The 14,877-nt window shown below is 35.7% G+C and overlaps 4 protein-coding genes across 7 annotated transcripts; 2 read left to right on the top strand and 2 right to left on the bottom strand.

Annotated features, from left to right (window-relative positions):
• The first annotated feature begins 1,729 nt into the window (after nucleotides 1-1,729).
• On the top strand, nucleotides 1,730-2,751 carry LOC106368347 (tetrapyrrole-binding protein, chloroplastic). The gene has a single exon (XM_013808285.3). It carries the CDS (start codon nucleotides 1,870-1,872, stop codon nucleotides 2,638-2,640), a length of 771 nt encoding a protein of 256 aa, XP_013663739.2. The 5' UTR covers nucleotides 1,730-1,869; the 3' UTR covers nucleotides 2,641-2,751.
• A 2,552-nt stretch (nucleotides 2,752-5,303) lies between these two features.
• LOC106368350 (CMP-sialic acid transporter 3) lies at nucleotides 5,304-9,341 on the top strand. Its single transcript, XM_048741272.1, has 16 exons — nucleotides 5,304-5,324; nucleotides 5,387-5,599; nucleotides 5,759-5,915; nucleotides 6,000-6,116; nucleotides 6,349-6,405; nucleotides 6,512-6,589; nucleotides 6,795-6,899; nucleotides 7,043-7,165; nucleotides 7,312-7,389; nucleotides 7,743-7,812; nucleotides 7,954-8,061; nucleotides 8,241-8,374; nucleotides 8,468-8,550; nucleotides 8,684-8,729; nucleotides 8,825-8,890; nucleotides 9,074-9,341. Exons 3-15 carry the CDS (start codon nucleotides 5,781-5,783, stop codon nucleotides 8,873-8,875), a joined length of 1,185 nt encoding a protein of 394 aa, XP_048597229.1. The 5' UTR covers nucleotides 5,304-5,324; nucleotides 5,387-5,599; nucleotides 5,759-5,780; the 3' UTR covers nucleotides 8,876-8,890; nucleotides 9,074-9,341.
• A 140-nt stretch (nucleotides 9,342-9,481) lies between these two features.
• LOC106368349 (PTI1-like tyrosine-protein kinase 3) lies at nucleotides 9,482-11,672 on the bottom strand. 4 transcript variants are annotated; one of them, XM_013808290.3, is made up of 5 exons: nucleotides 11,452-11,672; nucleotides 11,237-11,259; nucleotides 10,209-11,035; nucleotides 9,912-10,131; nucleotides 9,482-9,807 (listed from the first exon to the last, which is right to left on the bottom strand). In XM_013808290.3, exons 3-5 carry the CDS (start codon nucleotides 10,949-10,951, stop codon nucleotides 9,676-9,678), a joined length of 1,095 nt encoding a protein of 364 aa, XP_013663744.1. In that variant the 5' UTR covers nucleotides 10,952-11,035; nucleotides 11,237-11,259; nucleotides 11,452-11,672; the 3' UTR covers nucleotides 9,482-9,675. The 4 variants fall into 4 exon arrangements, with proteins under 4 accessions (XP_013663744.1, XP_013663743.1, XP_013663742.1 ...); XM_013808289.3 differs by lacking the exon at nucleotides 11,237-11,259 and having other exon boundaries at nucleotides 11,452-11,660; XM_013808288.3 differs by lacking the exon at nucleotides 11,452-11,672 and having other exon boundaries at nucleotides 11,237-11,269.
• Nucleotides 11,673-11,822: 150 nt separating this feature from the next.
• On the bottom strand, nucleotides 11,823-14,643 carry LOC125578482 (cytochrome b561 and DOMON domain-containing protein At5g48750-like). Its single transcript, XM_048741271.1, has one exon. It carries the CDS (start codon nucleotides 13,812-13,814, stop codon nucleotides 12,522-12,524), a length of 1,293 nt encoding a protein of 430 aa, XP_048597228.1. The 5' UTR covers nucleotides 13,815-14,643; the 3' UTR covers nucleotides 11,823-12,521.
• Between the last annotated feature and the right edge of the window lie 234 nt (nucleotides 14,644-14,877).

Raw genomic sequence — 14,877 nt, 5'->3', positions numbered from 1 at the left:
TCATAGAGACCCTCTAAACGGCGGCGAAAGTTCTGACTCAATAATGGGCCTAGCTATATCCAATAGTCTATGAGTTCATTTTAGGCCCATAAGCCTTACAGCTAATTGTTTTAATGCAATTCTTTTGTTCAATGAAAGAGTATTATTCATTATTTATCTTAATTAATTTGGAAATATATAAAAATTAAAAATTTTAACAATTTTAACATTTATATCTAATATTTAAATTTAATTAGTATGTATAATTTTGAAAAAAAAAATCTTCATTTTTGATTGTTTGTATATTTAACCAATTATTTACAAATATATAAATTTATTCTAAAATAAATTTTATTGCTAAATAATTAGAAATTATAGAACCAATAAATCATAATTTAAAATATAATCAATATATACTATCCAGTTTATTTTACATTTTTAAATCCATAAAAATAAACAACCAATAATTCCACTTATATTTATGAGATTATAAAATTTTTCATTAAACAATTAAAAAGTGAGAAATGCGAATTACAATAGACATCAAATCTATCATTGAAAAATATATATACACTAGATTTTGACCCGTTCTTCAAAGGGCGGGTATATTTTTTGTTTTAATTGTTTTTTTGAATAATTTTATACTTATATTTTTATGTAATAATATTTGTGATTTATCTATTCTATTAAATTGGAAACATTACCTATTGATATATGTTTAGTCCAACTATTATTTTCACTTGATCTACTTAAATTTTCTTTTGATTTAATTTTTTTGAGAAATTTAATTTTTATATATGTGTTTTTCTTGTAATCATATATTATAAGTGTTTTTTTAAAAGAAAAAGTGAAACTACTATAAGTGTTACTATAAGTGTTTTATTTTGTATTTCTTAACAAATATAAAGTATCTATAATATAATAACTACATTTTATACTTCTTAACCAATATTATGAGGAATAATTAATATATCATTATAGAAATATATGTCAATAATCTAACTGTGTACATAATTATATAAAATAACGTGTTATATTAATTAAATAAAAGGTTAAAATTCTAAAAAGAAACAGATTGAAATTATTTAATAACACAAAAAGATAAAAAATTGGGTGAAATACTGTCGAAAGGAGTAAACTTAATTTTGGAATAAACCCAAAAGAAATGACAAAAAAGAAGGTATAAACCCAAAAGGAAGGAACAATTGTTTTTTTTTGAACTAAAAATGCCATTTCTGAATTAGTTTAAAAGAGTTTTTATATCTTAGGTACAAAAATATAATAAAAAGGGCCAAAATTTGGAAACATACTATTAAGAAGAAAACTTTTGCTGCAGCAATAAGGATGATCACCGATAATTGTTGCTATATTTTCGTTTGAATAATTGTTACATAATATATAATTGTTGGCTAATATAATATTAAAAAGAGGTGGCCACCGATAATTTTGGTTAGGAGGTTACAAAAAATATGTATTGACCAATAGAAGGTAGTTACCGAGATAGAGTTTGTTTAATTTTCATGCAGTTATAAAATATTTGTCTTTTTAAGTAGATCATGTGAAAAATAATAGTTGGACTAAACATATATCAATAGGTCATGTTCCTAATTTAATAGAATAGATTACTATCCTTTAGAAATTAGTGGGGAGAAAACAAACATAAATCTATTTTCTCACATTAAAATAAGAATGAGTGATTTTTACATTCAGAGGCAGATGAAAGTATTAGAAAAAGAGAATCAGACCTGACCCAAAAGTGACCAATCAGAATCAACCCCGCCTAGTCTTTCCTGATTTTCCACACCTTATCTTTCTCACTCTTCTTTAAACTCTCCACCTTCACTCTCTACCTTCCTGACGTGACTCCTCTCTCTCTCTCTCCCTCCATCAATGGCCACCACAAACTCTCTCCAACACCACCACCACTCCTCCTCTTCTTACCACCGTCACAATCTCCATCCCCAGTCTCACGTCGTACCATCTTCTCTCTCCCTCAAACACCCCTCCTCCACCGCCACATTCTCCTCACTCATCTGCTCCTCCTCCTCCTCCTCCGTCTTCTCCGCCGCTCTCACCACAAACGCCTCCTCCGTAACCGCAGAAACCTCCACCGAGTTCGACGTCCTAGCGACCCACCTCACCAACCAAGACTTCCGAAAAGCAGACGAAGAAACCCGTCGCCTTCTCATCCAGATAGCCGGAGAAGCCGCCGTGAAACGCGGCTACGTCTTCTTCTCCGAGGTGAAATCTATCTCCGTCCAAGATCTTCAAGCCATCGACAACCTCTGGACCAAACACAGCGACGGGAGGTTCGGATACAGCGTGCAACGCAAACTCTGGTTGAAAGTCAAGAAAGACTTCACGAGATTCTTTATTAAAGTCGAGTGGATGAAGCTTCTCGATACGGAGGTGGTTCAGTACAACTACAGAGCTTTCCCTGACGAGTTCCAGTGGGAGCTTAACGACGAAACGCCTCTTGGACACTTGCCGCTCACAAACGCGTTAAGAGGAACGCAGCTTCTGAAATGCGTTTTGAGCCATCCTGCGTTTGAGATAGATGGCGATGACATCGAGGAAGCGGGAGAAGCTGAGAACAGAGGTGTGGGTGGTAAAGCAAAGACAAAAGACACGACAGTGTTTAAAACTGATTACAGCTTCTGATGTCTTTTTTTTTTTTTTAATTTATATTTGCTTCCCAATGGGATTATGAATGTATGAACATGATCAAATCATTAGTTAATGAATATAAAACCTAAGGTCTTTATTGGTTTATCAATGTGAAATTTATAAGAACTAATAATATTAAGACCATGAAACTCAGACAGATGAAAATGAAACAGCTTCAAACTCTAGCTGTCCATTAAAGACCCTTCACTTGTTTGTGTACTCTTTACTGATTTGATGAATGAATACAAAAGGTGTGGGGTTTGGCTCTGTTCAAGTAAGCTGCACCTTAATGTGTGAAAGAGATTTAAAGTACGTTGCTGCTTCTGTAGCCTTGTAGTTAATTCTCAAGGTAGGCCACACAGGTTACAGTTGATGTGGATAGATGCTTTCTGTCACTGTGTGGTTTTAAATGAATAAACGTTTACTCATATGCATAAGTATGTAGAATTGTGCATGTAAAAACATGGCATGATCATCAAAGAAGAGCAAATTTTCAAGTAGCATTCTAAAACCACAAGATAAAGTTATAAACTCTAATTTCACTAATATATTTTTTGGGATAATGCATGCGTATATAAAAGGGAGGGTGTATTGGTGTCTAAACTCTAATTTCATTAACATATGTCTCAATGATAATGACTAGTTTCTGGGCACATGGGTAGAGTCGTCAGGTCGTCACAAGAAGGCATTGATTGTGTCATGCTATACAAGCATCCGCCTAGATATTGAAAAACCAAGAAAGTAAGCACAAGCATATAGAATCACTCAGTTTATGATCAAGATTCAAAAGTTTAGTTAGGAGAAGCGATGTCAGTTATGAGATGTTTCACTGAGGATTCAAGAACTCAAAGCGCCCATAAGAGAAGATAAAAGATGGAATACCAAATCTCTGGGCGCATCGTTCACAACTGTAGCAGGTTGGACAGCTCTGGCACTTGCTAAACATGAGCCATTTGAAGGTCATGTGTCTTTGCATACTGAGCGAACAATAAAAATAGGTGAAAGCAAAAGTAGGCCATCAAGCATTTGATGTCAGAAAAAAAACAATGGTGAAACTTGCTGTCGTAAGCATATGTACTCTAATTTCTTTCTGCATTAGTAAACTTGACTTCTCCCTAGTCAGCTTGAAACACTTAAACAGAAACGAGAATAGAGGTTTCACAAAATCATAGAATGTTACATAGAAAACAAAGCTAAGCTTCTTGGTGTCTCAAATACACATAATCTAATCAATGGTAATTGATAGACCCTTTGTAACATTCTGTTTAGCTAAGCAACTGAGTTTACTGATTCAGAATCTACTTGAGAGAAGCCTGGTGGTCTGGGGTTGATGCCTAATATCTTGAACATAAGCTGATCAGCAAAAAAAAAAAAAAAAAAAAAAAAGCTGATCAGCATTGAGATTATAGTTTAAATTAGTTAAACTGTCTCTGGTAAAGATAGAATTGGCTCCGGCAAGGAAACACAAACTGCACCTCTAACTATAAGCAGTGGATAAATGGGTATACTCCAAGGGTGAGAACTGAGAAGGAAGAGCTGTAGGGTGTGCAATAAACCATCTGGTTAATGAAGCTGTGTCACATACCAACCAGAAAAAAAGAGAGAGCTACATATAGCTTTGAAACAACCCGGTAATGAATTTTCAGTGGAAGTATAACTGTCTATTAGTATCCAATAATGTTGTTATGTTACTTTCAACATTATTATGTAAGACCTAAGAGTTTTCCAAATTGTCCTTTTTTTTTGTCATCAACTAAAAAAAAGACTATTTGGAAAACTCTTAGGTCTTTTTTTTAGTCTTTTTGATAATTAAATTTTAAGCAATAATAAAACTTAGAATTTAGTAAAAATTTCAATTGTTATTTTTCGGTTGAAAAAATTAAAAATTTAAGATTATAATTAAAAATATGATATTTAGTCTTTCATTTTTAGCTTAACAATTCTTTAGCTTTATTAAATTCATTTATGGTAGGTAAACTAATTTAATTATATTTATTTAGAAGTATTTTCATAATTAAAATTTTTTTCATTAATTTATTTATGTTTTTACAATAAATCAAAATTTCATATTTATAGCCAAATTAATTATATTTTATTTAGAAATCTTGTCATAATTATTAAAATTGTATATGTCAACAAAAAAAAAGCCATCTCACATATACTAAGCCATGTAGTTTTTTTTTGGAAAAAAATATAGTGATGACTACCTAGTGATGACACATAAATAATTTTTAAAATTTCACTTTTCATATAATCTTGAAGGATATCTAAAAATCATAGTAAAAGAAGTTGTGTTCATTATAATCAACCAAACCAAAATCACTGTTGCTAGCTTTATTTCTCAAAAATATGTTGTCATTAGCATTGCAATTCAATTTGTTTTTACTCTCACATACAATGAAACTGTATTTTTGTTAACATAAACAGAAATATCAGGAAAAAAATATACTAAAAATTTAATCACGCATTTTAGATAGCTTTCCTTAAAAGAAATTTTTAAAAATAAATAAATTAGGCACATTCTTACAAACCTGTACCAATAAAAATCTTCTGAAAAAACTAGTTTTAATTAAGGTATTAATACTAGCTAATCTCTTTTTAATTTAATTCCTGTGTTTAAATAGAAACGAATAGGTTTGTTGTGAAATCAAAGCAAAAAGGTCTTATAAGCAACAAACAGAGAGAGAGAGAGAGAGAGAGAGAGAGAGAGAGAGAGAGAGAGAGAGAGAGAGAGAGAGAGAGAGAGAGAGAGAGAGCATTTGTGAACAACGAACGACCCACTCATTCAATCTCCTTTGTTCCGGTACTGAAGCACTCAGAGAGTTCTAGATCTCGTTCAATTCCACAATTCAGAGCGACGAGAGGATCACTGATTCAAGTCGAGCTGCGGATCCGCGTGGGAAGATCATACGCCCCGTGCCTGAGGTGAACGTTATCGGTTAGGTCAATTGAGGTTAGTCTAATCAATCTCGTCACGAACATTTCGATACTCTGATAATAATAGCTGCTTAGATCCAAAGTTTTGATTTTTAATAGAGATCTGATTCGATTCCTTTTGATTAAAGTTTGCATCTTGGTTATGATAATTGATTCCAGTTTCTGTTTTTATCAGGTTGGCTCAATCTCTACGAGAGATGGTTGAGTGCAGTGTGTGTCGTTCGAAGCTGGTTTCGAGGGCTTATGATGATCACAAGATTAGGGTGACTTCGAAACAGCGAGTCCTCAATGTGCTTTTGGTTGTTGGTGATTGCATGTTTGTTGGTCTACAGGTGATGAACCATCTCGCTTGCCATGATATTTTTTAATATCAGAATCACTTAAAAGTTGCATACTTTTTTTTTTTTTTTTTGCAGCCTATATTGGTGTACATGTCGAAGGTGGATGGGAAGTTCAACTTCAGTCCTATTAGTGTCAACTTCTTGACAGAGATTGCAAAAGTTGTTTTTGCGATTGTTATGCTTTTGATCCAGGTATGTTTCTCTAGTATCTATAACCATTTGTTTCTGTATTAGAAGATGAAAAGTAGTAGAAGTTCATGAACTCTGGCCAAGTTTTTGCAAGTTTTGATGATGTTTAAAATATTCCATTAAGTTCTGTTCATAAAGTTGGTTTCTTAATTTCCAAATTACTACTCTTTTCTCGAGTCTCTCGCGTTTCTGTAGACGGTCTATTAATACTTGAGTGTTTGTGTTCAAATTGTAGGCCAAGCACCAAAAAGTTGGAGAGAAGCCTCTTCTCTCTGTTTCAACATTTGTCCAGGTACTTCTTCTTTGTCTATCAAAGAGAGTCTAAATCTATTGCATAGCCTCTGCAATTGGTTGATTATTTATAAGGCAGATCGCATTTACATCAGTCTATTTTGCAGGCAGCTCGAAATAATGTGCTTCTTGCGGTTCCAGCCCTGTTGTATGCAATTAATAACTACCTCAAGTTCACAATGCAGGTGCAGCGACTTGTCTTTTTCTCATTTTGGCATACGTAGGTCTATTGTCTGAGGTTTTGGCTTTATGAGAATAGCATTTTTCTTACATTGTGCATTGCAGAGGGTTTATTTATCTGCCCTTCTAGGCTGATACTATTCGGTTCTATCTTTCTTTTGGTCATGTATTTTTAATTTCACACAGTACTGAAAATTTCAACTGTTCCAGCTATATTTCAATCCTGCTACTGTGAAGATGCTTAGCAATCTAAAGGTTCTGGTCATTGCTCTTCTGTTGAAGATGGTAATGAAGCGGCGGTTTTCCGTCATTCAGGTGGGGTTCTGTTATTCTGATTTGTTCTATGCGTACTGGTTTTCAGTATTAGACATTATTATAGTTACCTCTTACTCTCGATTGAATTTTGTATGTTTTCATAATCATACTGCTCAAATCCTACTTATCTTTAATTTTGGTAGTGGGAAGCACTTGCTCTGTTGCTGATAGGGATTAGTGTAAATCAGCTGCGTTCTCTTCCTGAAGGTGCTACTGCCATCGGAATTCCTCTTGCTACGGGTGCATACATCTGTACTGTTATCTTTGTAAGTTTCTTCATCTCGTGCTTATATTAAGTTGAAGGTATAAAGTGGTTCAGTGCACATAATTTACACTCTCATGCTTTGCTGTTGATGCATTAAGTTATAATTCAAGAATAATGCGAGAGTCTAATTTTAAAATTCACATGCAGGTCACTGTCCCATCGATGGCATCTGTCTTCAACGAGTATGCTCTGAAGAGTCAGTATGACACAAGCATTTATCTACAGGTTAGAGAGTTCTGATGCATTTTTTTGGTCCTGCAACAGGGAATGATATGCTTGTGGTAATATGGAACATGTTGTAATGTTTTGGAAATTATGTGCTGTGTATTGTTGATGGAATGGAACTAGCCATTTTTTTCATGTATCTTGCTACATCACTTTAGAAGCAAAGAGCCTTGGGTTGTTGAACTTTGTGCTCTGTTTTCTGATCTAGTTATGGCAAAAGTTCCTCATCTTAGGGTACATAGCTCAGGTTCTTGGTAATGTCAAATTCTAGGATCATAGTCTTCTACATGTGTTGTCTTCTTCTTTGTTTATCTTTTTTGCATCATCTTATTGGGTATTTTTTTCTGTTGCAGAACTTATTTCTGTATGGCTATGGTGCGATATTCAACTTTCTTGGGATACTTGCAACTGTTATATACAAAGGTATGTGCATTTATTTTAAAAGTGGGCGTGGAAGAAAATAATACGTTTTAAGCACCATAATAGCTTTTGAAAATCCTACGAGATAATCCTGAACACTTCAAGATGAATATGCATTGCTGAGAAAACTATCACTGACAACAGGTCCTGAAAGCTTTGACATCCTACAAGGACACTCTAGAGCAACCGTGTTTCTAATAATGAACAATGCAGCACAAGGGATTCTATCCTCCTTTTTCTTCAAGTATGCAGGTAATACTGAGACTAAGTTTGTTAGATTCACCAAATTTTATGAATTAGTTTGCTTGAGTGTATATACTTTTCTAACATAGCTGGAGATTGTGAATTTTTGTTATATATATATTCACAAATCTCAAGGGTATTTGATCTTAAAAGCAGGATTCTTTTTAACATATCTTTGATGCTTTCAGATACAATCTTGAAGAAATATTCATCCACAGTTGCCACAATATTTACCGGGATAGCATCTGCAGCACTCTTTGGACATGTTATAACCATGAACTTCCTTCTTGGAATTTCTATCGTTTTCATTTCAATGCACCAGGTAAACCCCCATATGAACCATAACATGGGTGATTAAAATCAACTTAATAATCTCCTTTCTGTAAAATTTGCTTATCGTCTCAATTGTGTTTAGTTCTTTTCACCCCTTGCCAAAGTGAAAGACGACCAACAACAAAACGGGAGCATTGAATTAGGCAATGCAAAGGATGCTCACAGGTTAGTGTCCATATACATACTTTTTTATCAAATCTTGTGCAGACATTTTTTGATAAGCAGAAAGTCATGTAACAGGTACATTCTTCGTATTTAAACCAATTAACTTCTTTTCCTTCTCTGTTATATCACTCAGGGCTAATGACTCATTCATCAACATGGCCGCAGGAGCAAATGAAGAGGTTAAGAATAAATTTGCAAAGCCAGTTCTTGTACTTAAGTTAGATCGACGCTAATGTTTATTGTCTTTTCTTTTTGTCATTGTATGTCTATTCAGGCCACTCACCGCGGTGTCACAGACGACAGAACCCCGCTTCTTCCCAGATGAAAAAGCTTATTAAAAGTAGGTCACAAACTCTCACCCAACTTGATCATATAGATTGCCTTTTAAGCTCTAATCATCCATCATCTAGATATATTCTTCCATAGAAAACTCTAGAACCAATCTAGGTTGCAGAAAATTTGATTTACCCTACGAAAACCTGAATGTTATTAATCATCTACTTTTTGCACCTTGCCTCTGCAGGATTTTGGTTCCGAGGAATTATTTTTGGCCGAGAATATTCTAGAAAAGGGTCGCATACCAGCATGATAGATGGAAGCAAACTTTGATGAGACCAACTCTTAATACTCTCAAGAGTCTGTTTAACTTCGTTGTAAGAACCTCTCATGTCTATAGCTTTTGTGTTGTCTTCAGATAGAGTGAGCAAACTTGGTTTAAGTGATATATGTATTTTTGATATAATAATAGTTGTATTCTTTGGTTATACAATATATAGCATATTTTTCAGGCAGTGGGTTCGTAGTAAAGTGTCTTGGGTGATATGATGCTCTGCAATCTGATGAATACCTAACATTGCCAGACCTGTGTTGAATTGAATATTTGGTGAATTGTATGAGAAAACTGAAAAGTAAAGAAGAAAAAACTCAAAAATGAAAAATCACGAATAAATAGAATTATAAGAATCAAATGACTCCACCAAACAATTGTCAAGAGGCACCAACACACTACTTATAACCGTAATACATATAAGAAGTATTGAAAATATATTTGTTTGGTATGAATATGTATGCATGGTATGGCAACATATGAAACAGAAACCAATCTCCCATTATAACATAGAAGAATTAAATTTCCTGGGATGGAGCAGCTGCTGGTGTTGCTGACCTCAACAAAGGTTGTAGAGCTTTAACCACAATGCTCATGTTCGGCCTAAACTCTGATTCGTATTGCACACACAAGGCTGCAACAGCCGCAAGCTAAACACACAAGAAAAAAGAAGAGAAGAAAACATTACATGACTACTAGCCTCAAAAGTTTTTAGAGATGAAACCCTAAAGAAACATGAAGCTTTTTTTTTTACCTTTGCAACAGCTTTAGGAGGATACTCTCCTTTGAGTTTCGGATCAACACATTGCTTCACTTTGTCTTCACTCAGCCTTGGAGTGGCCCAAGTGACAAGACTTTGTTGGCCACGAGGCATTGTATGATCAACAGGCTTTCTACCAGTCAAGAGCTCCAAAAGCACCACACCAAAACTATAAACATCACTCTTCTGCGTCAGCTGACCAGTCATAGCATACCTGAAACACAAAAACACTAAAAGTTAACAATCTCTACTTCCTCAAGAACTGTTTGTTGATTCAGAAACAATCATTACTCTGGTGCATGGTAACCAAACGTTCCCAAAACTCTAGTGGAATGAAGACGAGCAGCCATATCAGGAGACTGATTCGACAAATTAAAATCAGCAATCTTGGCTTTAAACTCTTCAAAGAGAAGCACATTGCTAGACCGAACATCTCTATGTATCACCGCAGGCTGAACCTTCTCATGTAGATACTCAAGTCCCTTAGCCGCATCAACTGCTATTCTCACCCGTTGGATCCAATCAAGAGCTGGACCTGGCTGCGCTCCTTGCACACCTTTCCTCCCGTGTAGAACATCATGTAAAGATCCCATCGTAGCAAACTCATACGCAAGTATACGAAGGTTCCCTTCAACACAGTAACCAAACAGCTGAACGAAATTCTCATTCCGCAGCTTAGAGACCCTCGAGACCTGAGTCAAGAACTCAAAGTTCGATTCAGGCTCAGCTGCGTTATCAAGCTTCTTGATCGCCACGGCTTTGCCATCTTCCAAAGTTGCGTAGTAAGCTCTTCCGTATGAGCCTTCACCGATCAACACCTTTGATCCAAAGTTATCAGTCTTCTCTTTCAGCTCATCCAATGACAACGCAGGGACATCAATAGCTGGAGGCTCCTTTAACACATCAGGCTTCACAGCAGCCTGTGGTTTCTTATCCTTATCATTATAGTCCTTGGGGCTTCTTCTCAGATGCTCATTTTCAGGAGAATGGTAAGGCTCTTCGACGTGGCAAACGCAGCACAACCACCTACGCATCTTCCCTCTCTTGCCTATGTAGAGATCGTCTACAGCTCTTGGTTTATCAAGCCGAACAAAGTAGCCTGGTGAAGTATCGTTCGCCTGCAAATGTCATATCATTACAGAGCCAAAAAGTAAGTTTCTTCATTGATCTAATCTTATAGAGCGTATTGATTCGAGATTCATGATAAAGTTAAGACCTTTACACAAACCCACGAGCTGATTATACTCTAAGAACACCAGTTTGGAAACTAGAGAGAGTTTTGAGGAAAAAAAATCAAAGCTTTTGGATATAAATCTTACCGCCAGACCACGTCGATGATAATCTGAATCCATAGACAGAGTTACAAAGAGAGAGACGGAACCAATCAATTTAGGATATTTCGGTAGAAAAACAAGAAACAGCTATTTTTTATTAAAAAAAAACAGCTCAGAGAATGTGCAAAAAGCAAAGGAGAAACAGAGAGGAATGATTAAGAATAGACACACTTGTCGCCAAAAAGACAAAACAAAGTTACCTGTAAAGTATGTCTTTTCGCTTTACCCCTTGGTGTCGTGTAATGAGTATCTAGCTGTGTATGAAAATGTTGGTTGTATTGTTGTGTTTTGTTAGTTTAGAGAGAAGAAGATTGACCAAAAAAAACTAGAGAGATTAGAGAGAAGAAACAGACGCGAGGAATTGGATAAGTGGACAGAGGGATATATAAGGAAGGAGGGGAGACAGAGATGCAAAACCGCGTTCAAGGAAAATCTTCGACAAAGATATCATTTTTCACTATTATTTAATATTAAAAGATATTTTTAGTGTCTTCTTCTTGTTCTGTAGCTTAATTGCTTTCTGTCAACATCATCTTCTCGATGAACATTCTATAATCATTGACTTTTTTGGCGCGTCTTTTGCGTTTTTTCAACGTGTTGATCTGCAAGAAATAGTTACACTCCAGAGTTTTTCTTGAATTATTCAGGAATATTTTGGCCTCCATCGAAGTTGATCTAGATTAGCCACGTGTTATCGGCTTACGTTATCGGTCCATATGTCGGTCCCATATTCCCGACGGTGCCAAAATTTTAATTCTGGTCAGAACTCGAACTCAGATGGCTTCGATGTTCCAGTCTAGAGTGACTTTCTGTGGGATAAATAACACAAGAAGTCTTCTGTGAAGAAAGCAACGATACAACTCATGTCTGACGATCTCTCTATCCAACCAGCATGATTTTGATTGTGTTTGTAGTGTGTTTACATCTTTTAAGCTGGTAAAAAAAAAAGTTAAAGCTTCTTTTATGGGTTTAGGTTTTAAAGGTTTGTTACCGTTACTCAGCAGCCTCATGATCTATCAGTCATACAAATCTATTCACAACACAATCGTTCCTCACTTAAATGTTACTGGCGAAATCAGTTATGGTCAGTATTGAAAATTTTCTCCTTGGAAACAATTTATTGGTCTATTTAAATTCCTGAAAATTCTGATTTGAATATTCAACTTTAAACAACTTTTATTGATCAGAACTGAATCGTATACACGTAAAAGAATATAAAGAATGGTCAAACACGAGTTGTCTAAGACAGCAACATGGAAAAGGAATAAAACTAGACCACTTCAGTGGAAGCACTTTGATTAGCTTCTAGGTCTTCCGGTGTCTTGTCACCCCATCTGTTCATAAACTTCAAAATCTCCTTCTTAGAAGCACTTTGATTAGCTTCTTGTATGTCTTCCAATTTCTTCACAAACAAGCTACCCCATCTCTTCTTGAACTGCAAGATCTCCATCACAACTGCAAACGCTCCAATAGCACAGATGATAGCAGTGTATGCGATCTTCCATCCACTTCCAGGTTGCAATATAACAAACCCTTTGTATATGTTGTACACGCTCAGCACAACCACCACGTATCCCATCGTGTGATGATACCAGTTCCAATATGTTCTGTATCTGTGGTCTTTACCCGGTCTTGCTTTGAGCGCAAGTATCTGCAAGAACCCTAAACAGAATATTAAAATCCCTATCACGGTATGCGCCGTACTTCTCATCCCGGTATGCCGTGCCATGTAGATCGCTGTTCCAAGGCCTCCGAGAAGACCGGCTAAGTATCCGGTGAGCTGACAAACGACGTGTACGTAGAACCATGTGGGATCTAATGTTTCGTAGGTCTTCATGTAACGTGCAGCCATAACTCCAATAGGCATGAGAATCCCCCAACTCACTGTGTTGACCAATCCATGGATTCGCTTGACCAACAACATGTTTCCATTAACCGTTTTGGTCTCAGTCACTTGTCCGGAAAGCAAATCCAAAGTAGACATGGATTTGAGATGATCTCCACTCATAGCGTGCATCCCAAGTCTATCTCCTTCCTTCAACGGACCGTCTTGCCATAATTGATTCACTACGGTTGTGTTAGGAGGCAGCACCATAGTTGCGAATATCGTCATCTCTCCATCAAGATACTCGGCGGATACTTGCGTTACACGAAAGCTAAGAGGAGACTCTTGAAGCATAGTAGCGTAGCTATTAATGTTTGAAGTATAAGCACGCATGACGCCAGATGTTGTGTTACGAAAAGCCACGAGAGCTTGAGCGCCTAACATGCCTTTTTTGGTTGGGTTTATGGCCCAAGCGATCCAACTAGAAGCCTCAAGATTGGCATGGCGGTAAGCAACATCGAGAACTCCGGTTTCTCGAGCATAACTGAAGTGTAGGAACGAGTCTAACACGGGAAGATCCTTGCATGAACGGTAATGTTTTCCGTTGTTGAAGATGTGAGATTCACATCGAGGCTGAAGTGTTTGATCTGTTGTTGTTGTTGTTGCCGACGTAAAGAGTGGAGCCGACAAGAACAGAAAGCACAGAACGACTAGAATGGCTCTTGAAGATAAAGACATGATGTTGATGATTTGCTTGGAGAACACGAAGCTTAATGAATTTTTATGAAGGCAGAGTGAGTTGCACAAAGTAATAAGAGGCTTTGTTTTTTTCCGAGTAGCAGAAAGCTTTTGCCTTATTGCTGCATATTTATAGTGCTATTGTTGTTGTAATTTCCTTTTTCCTATTTTCCTTTTATCTTTGTTTCCATATTTATGATCCTTTAATTAGCGGGTTGTTAATCAAAATAATATTCTCTACATCTTTATCTTATTCTTACTCGCTTTCTAATTTGGAATGAAGTTTGACCTTTTCCTTTAAAAAAATTATATATTATTTTTAATTTAAAATATGCAGTAATTTTCAAATAAACTCTACAATTTAGAATGTCGGTATTGTGATATTTTCTACACTATTTATAAGATACAAATTCATGTATGATTATCATGTTTATCTCATCCAATACAATTAGACGAGAAACAAAATCAAATCATTATCTTTTTATTTGCAATCCATAATTACATAATAAATACGTTGGCAAAAAAAAATTACACTTTTCAAAAAAGAAAAAAAGAATTACATAACATATACTAACATGTATACAGTACGAAGTTTCAAAATTAATAAATAAAATATCTTGACTTGTCCATAGAAGCATAGTTGAACGTGATGCGCTCAATGCTATTCACTGATCAACTGGAGATGTAACTTGTAAGTTGCAGCTACACTAGAGAGATCCATTCCCTTTGAATCTCTGTACGTAAACCAGAGACTCTCTTTTGGCAGTACAAACTTGTAGGTTCTACACTTCTGTGTGTTTCAGGTTTTGCCTTACATTGGAATTGCACTTGCTGTGTTTTCTCTTCTACTCGTTACTTACAGTCTTACTCAATGTATGAGACAAAACTAAAACCATATAATGATCAACTTCACTCTCTGTTTTCATGTCAGTATGTCTATTTATTGCACATGCCTCTGAAACATGTAACATCTTTGGAAAATATGGTCTTCTCAGACCAATGTCTCAGCAATGTTTGATCCGCATTTCGCTTACCATGAGAAGGTTAACTGCTCACTTTGTAT

This window comes from Brassica napus, chromosome A9 (genome assembly GCF_020379485.1).
Source record: "Brassica napus cultivar Da-Ae chromosome A9, Da-Ae, whole genome shotgun sequence".
Taxonomy (NCBI): domain Eukaryota; kingdom Viridiplantae; phylum Streptophyta; class Magnoliopsida; order Brassicales; family Brassicaceae; genus Brassica; species Brassica napus.
This window is presented reverse-complemented; position numbering and strand designations above follow the sequence as displayed.